The sequence below is a fragment of the Cynoglossus semilaevis genome, chromosome 10 (genome assembly GCF_000523025.1).
Source record: "Cynoglossus semilaevis isolate Cse_v1.0 chromosome 10, Cse_v1.0, whole genome shotgun sequence".
Classification (NCBI taxonomy): domain Eukaryota; kingdom Metazoa; phylum Chordata; class Actinopteri; order Pleuronectiformes; family Cynoglossidae; genus Cynoglossus; species Cynoglossus semilaevis.
In genome coordinates, this window is record NC_024316.1 from 14,762,339 (window position 1) to 14,766,161 (window position 3,823).

General features: G+C 42.1%; 1 protein-coding gene across 1 annotated transcript in view; it reads right to left on the reverse strand.

The window, feature by feature from the left end:
* The window catches only part of ada (adenosine deaminase), a 15,244-nt gene extending 12,811 nt beyond the window's left edge, over positions 1–2,433 (reverse strand). The window contains exon 1 of the mRNA XM_008318968.3: positions 1,706–2,433. Coding sequence (XP_008317190.1) covers positions 1,706–1,849 — 144 coding nt within the window. The 5' untranslated portion in view covers positions 1,850–2,433. The remainder of the gene's footprint in view (positions 1–1,705) is intronic.
* Positions 2,434–3,823: the final 1,390 nt, after the last annotated feature.

A 3,823-nucleotide genomic window follows, 5' to 3' on the forward strand; every position in this document is an offset into this window, starting at 1 on the left:
TGTGTGTCCTCTCCTCTGTCTCTAAACCTCCCATTTCCTCTCCTCTTTCTCAGCTCGTGGGAGATACACGCGTGTTCACTTATACAAGACTCCAAAGGTCACCACTGAGTACATACAGTACTCCGTGTCCAGGCGTCTGACGTGGACGACGTAATACAGAACGACAGGATGTTATTCCTGACGTCCCCCTGTTGTTGGTCCAACACCAGGAGGAGAACCTCCTTCAACATGACTGTGTGTAGAAGGAAGTGACATCCAAAAAAGGTCGTGGTTGAATATTTCTCACCACATTCCCATTGACCAAGAATATAAGAGAGTTTTTTTGTTCAGGTGACTGGACACAGTTAAAAGACCAGTTTATTGATTGTCATTTCCATTCCTGCCAGTCATTTTAATCTTACATGAGAGACGTAAGTGTTACATTTGTCACCTTACTGTCATGTAACTACATGTAACCTCAGTGGAGTTCCTCCCTGCTCTTTGTTGATCAGCATCAAATTACTGTGCGATCATTTCTCCTTCTCTGTACAGACAACGTTCAATCAGTTGGGTTTTAATTTCTTTTTAAAAAAGGCAAAGCAAATCCTTTGAGCCTTTACAGTAGACCAATAAACATTCTGATTATGAAAACTACTACAATACTATAGTACTGTAGTACTTACAGAACTATGTTGTCTTAGCATTTTGACACATAGCGGTGAATTTTAACAGTAGGACCAGCAGGCGTTATTCAGGAAGGTCATATGGTTTCACGTGACAAAATCCAAAAACACCAGTCATTAGTTTAGGCTTCTTCATTATCACAGACCATCTGACCTCAAAATTTAAGATTTATTTATTACTGTCTTCTGAAATGGCCATAATCTCCGATAGTTTTTTTTTTAAAAAGAGAGATTTAAATAAAGCCACTCATTAACAGTGTTTCAGACCAGACACCTGGTTAGTCACAGGTGTGGTTGTGTTCCTGAAACCAGGACGTTGTCATGTTTCGTAACCAACACCTCTGCTGTTCTTAATCTTTATTTTTCTTTTGTTTACTTTTCTATTCTTGTCTTGTTAGTTTTCTCAGCGTTCTTCACCACCTTTAATATCCTGAAGGGAATTATTAAAGTTCTATCATGTTGATGGTTTGAATGAGTCTGAGTCTTAGCTCAAACCTGACTCATCACATGTGGCTGAGGCTTCAGCTTTGATTTAAAAGGCTGTTTTAAGTGTCAAAAGCACAATGAAAAATGTTTATTTGTTTTTTTTTATGTATAATTATATCTGTCACATACATTCGTTCTTTATTCTGAGAGTTGATTCTAGAGCAGGAGCAGCAGAACCAAAGTTCCTGCTCTCAGTTTGGCAGTCAGAACAAAAAAACAAAACAAAAACAAAAAAACCCAAAAGAACATGATACTATGCGGTGAACACATGTCGGCACAAGTCACCAGAACTATTCTGTGATTCACTTGACTGTTGTAGTTCAACGCTACAGTAGAAACGGACTTCTCCTCAGAACTCATGACAAACAGTCGCGGGAGAAACCGGTCCGGGACTCGGTTCCATCGGACGCGGGCTCCGGCTCTACCTTTCCACGGCTTCTCTTCCGTAAATACGGCGTGCGTAAAACCAACCAACACTTCGCCTGCCGCTCCTGCCGCTCGAAATGCTATCAAAAGTGACATTACGTGGAACCGGGTGTGAGGGGAGGGGGTCGTACCTTCGGCTTGTTGAAGACCACCTTCTCAGGAGTGTGTTCGTCCATGGTGGAGAGAAGTCTGGTGCCGGTGGGTGCGCCGGTGTACAGAGCGCCGAGCAGCGGAGAGATGACGCTAATCGCGGCAGCGCGTCTGCCTATAAGCATGACTCACACATGGACACGCCTTTGATCGGCAAACTGACATGTAATAATAAACAGGACCGTGAAACAGCAGCGGCAGGACCGGCGCCGGTGCTGATGTGGGACCTGGGCCGGTGTGTGGAGCAGCCCCGGGGTCTTACAGTGTCTATATACGGGACAGGCTGGAGGATTAACGGGCTAAGGTGGAAACAACAGCAGCAGCAGCAGCAGCTTTGCGGCCGTGTAAGAAGAGCTTTACTCCAGGGCTAATTAATCATGTCACACCAGGGTTTGGAGCCGCAGAGAATGCGGCTGCTTTCCTTATCTGTTCTCCATAAAGAGGAGCCAGAGAAGTCAGACCTCCCTGTGGTGCTGACTGGGGGGGAACTGGTCCCTGCTCCTCTAACTGTGGACCTGTACTGTGGTCACTGGGCTGCAAACACAAGACTGTTCCATCACAGGGCCTCATTCACACCTGGGGTCAATTTAGACCAGGGGTCACCAACCCTTTTTTGGCACCTAATAATACAGAGAGCTACTTGTTTAATACAGTCTTCATAAACAATGTCATAATAATCAGTTCTTTTTACCCTGGTCATCGAACCCACTTGAATATTGTTGCAGGTGTAACTGATTCAAAAAGCAACAGTAACAGTACCGGTACTTTTTTTTTTACCCTCTTGTTGACTAGTACTTCTAGAACACCGCGCTAACAATGAACCTACTGTAAAACCTTTGTGTCTTAGCCGCGCTAACAATGAACCTACTGTAAAAGCTCTGCGTTTTAGTGTTTGAGTTACTGAACAGACCTTTAAAATATTTTTTTTAAATGATGTTTGTGTTTGAGTTACTGAACAGATGCACCTGCGCGTTTGAGTTACTGAAGAGAGGCACCTTTAAAATAATTTTTTTAAGTGATGTTCATCAAAGAACTTTTTGACTCATATTTCTGGATAGACTATATTAAATTTTACAAAGGAAATGTTTATTTATATTTTTTTATTCTGCCGGAAAATCCCATCTAATTTATATATATTATAAAAACAAATTATAAAAAAGTATCTCGCGCAGCCCCTAGTGGCAGCTCGTGCAGCCTCAGGGGTGCACACACCGCACTTCTAGAATCCCTGGGTTAGCTAAAGTAAATTATATTTGATTATAACTGAAGCACCAGCAGAAGAAAACCAGGAAAGAATTGAATCGTTTTTAGAAATGTCTGGAGTTTAAACATCTATTGATGTTTAAATTCTCAACAGATGTGTGTGTGTGTGTGTGTGTGTGTGTGTGTGTTTGTATTGAAATTCTCATTAAGTTTGATGTCAAAGACGTAGCTTTTCCTATTATGGCTCTATCACAGTGTTGTTTTGTCTGTGGCGTCACTGGTAGAACGGGTTGGTCAAAGTGGCACAGGGGAGGGTTTTTTTTTTTTTTTTTAATTACTCAAATATTTGGATTAGACATTACAAATATGTTCAACACAACGTCAGAGGAACTGATTCCCATCAGGGTTTGTGACTCGACACTCAGCACCGTTGAACCATTAAGAATCTCTACGTCACTTCTGCAGAAACCTCAGTGTCAGTCAGGTGTTCTGTTAAAAATAGTTGCGTCAACATCCCAAAATCGTGGCGCGTTAGTTCCACTTCCACTTCCACTTCCACTTCCTTCAGCCAGTTTCCCTCTGTTGGCACATTTTTCTCCTGTGCTCATCAGACACCAGCTGCACTCACTCACCCTTCGGTCACTTCATGTGTCCATGTGTGACCTGTCAGCCTTTTCACTGACGTCTCAAAATCTGTTTCCAAATCACATATGGTTGAGGTTGAGACTTTATCTGGGATGCTCTAAGGGTAACTTTTTTTTTCTTTTAATTAACCAGGAACTATGTTGCAGACAGTGTCATTACTCTGTTTATCACAGTGTAGTTTCCAAATCTATGTTTATGACACCAGACAACCAATAAAAATTAACTAGACAAGAGATAAAGTCCTTATTTCA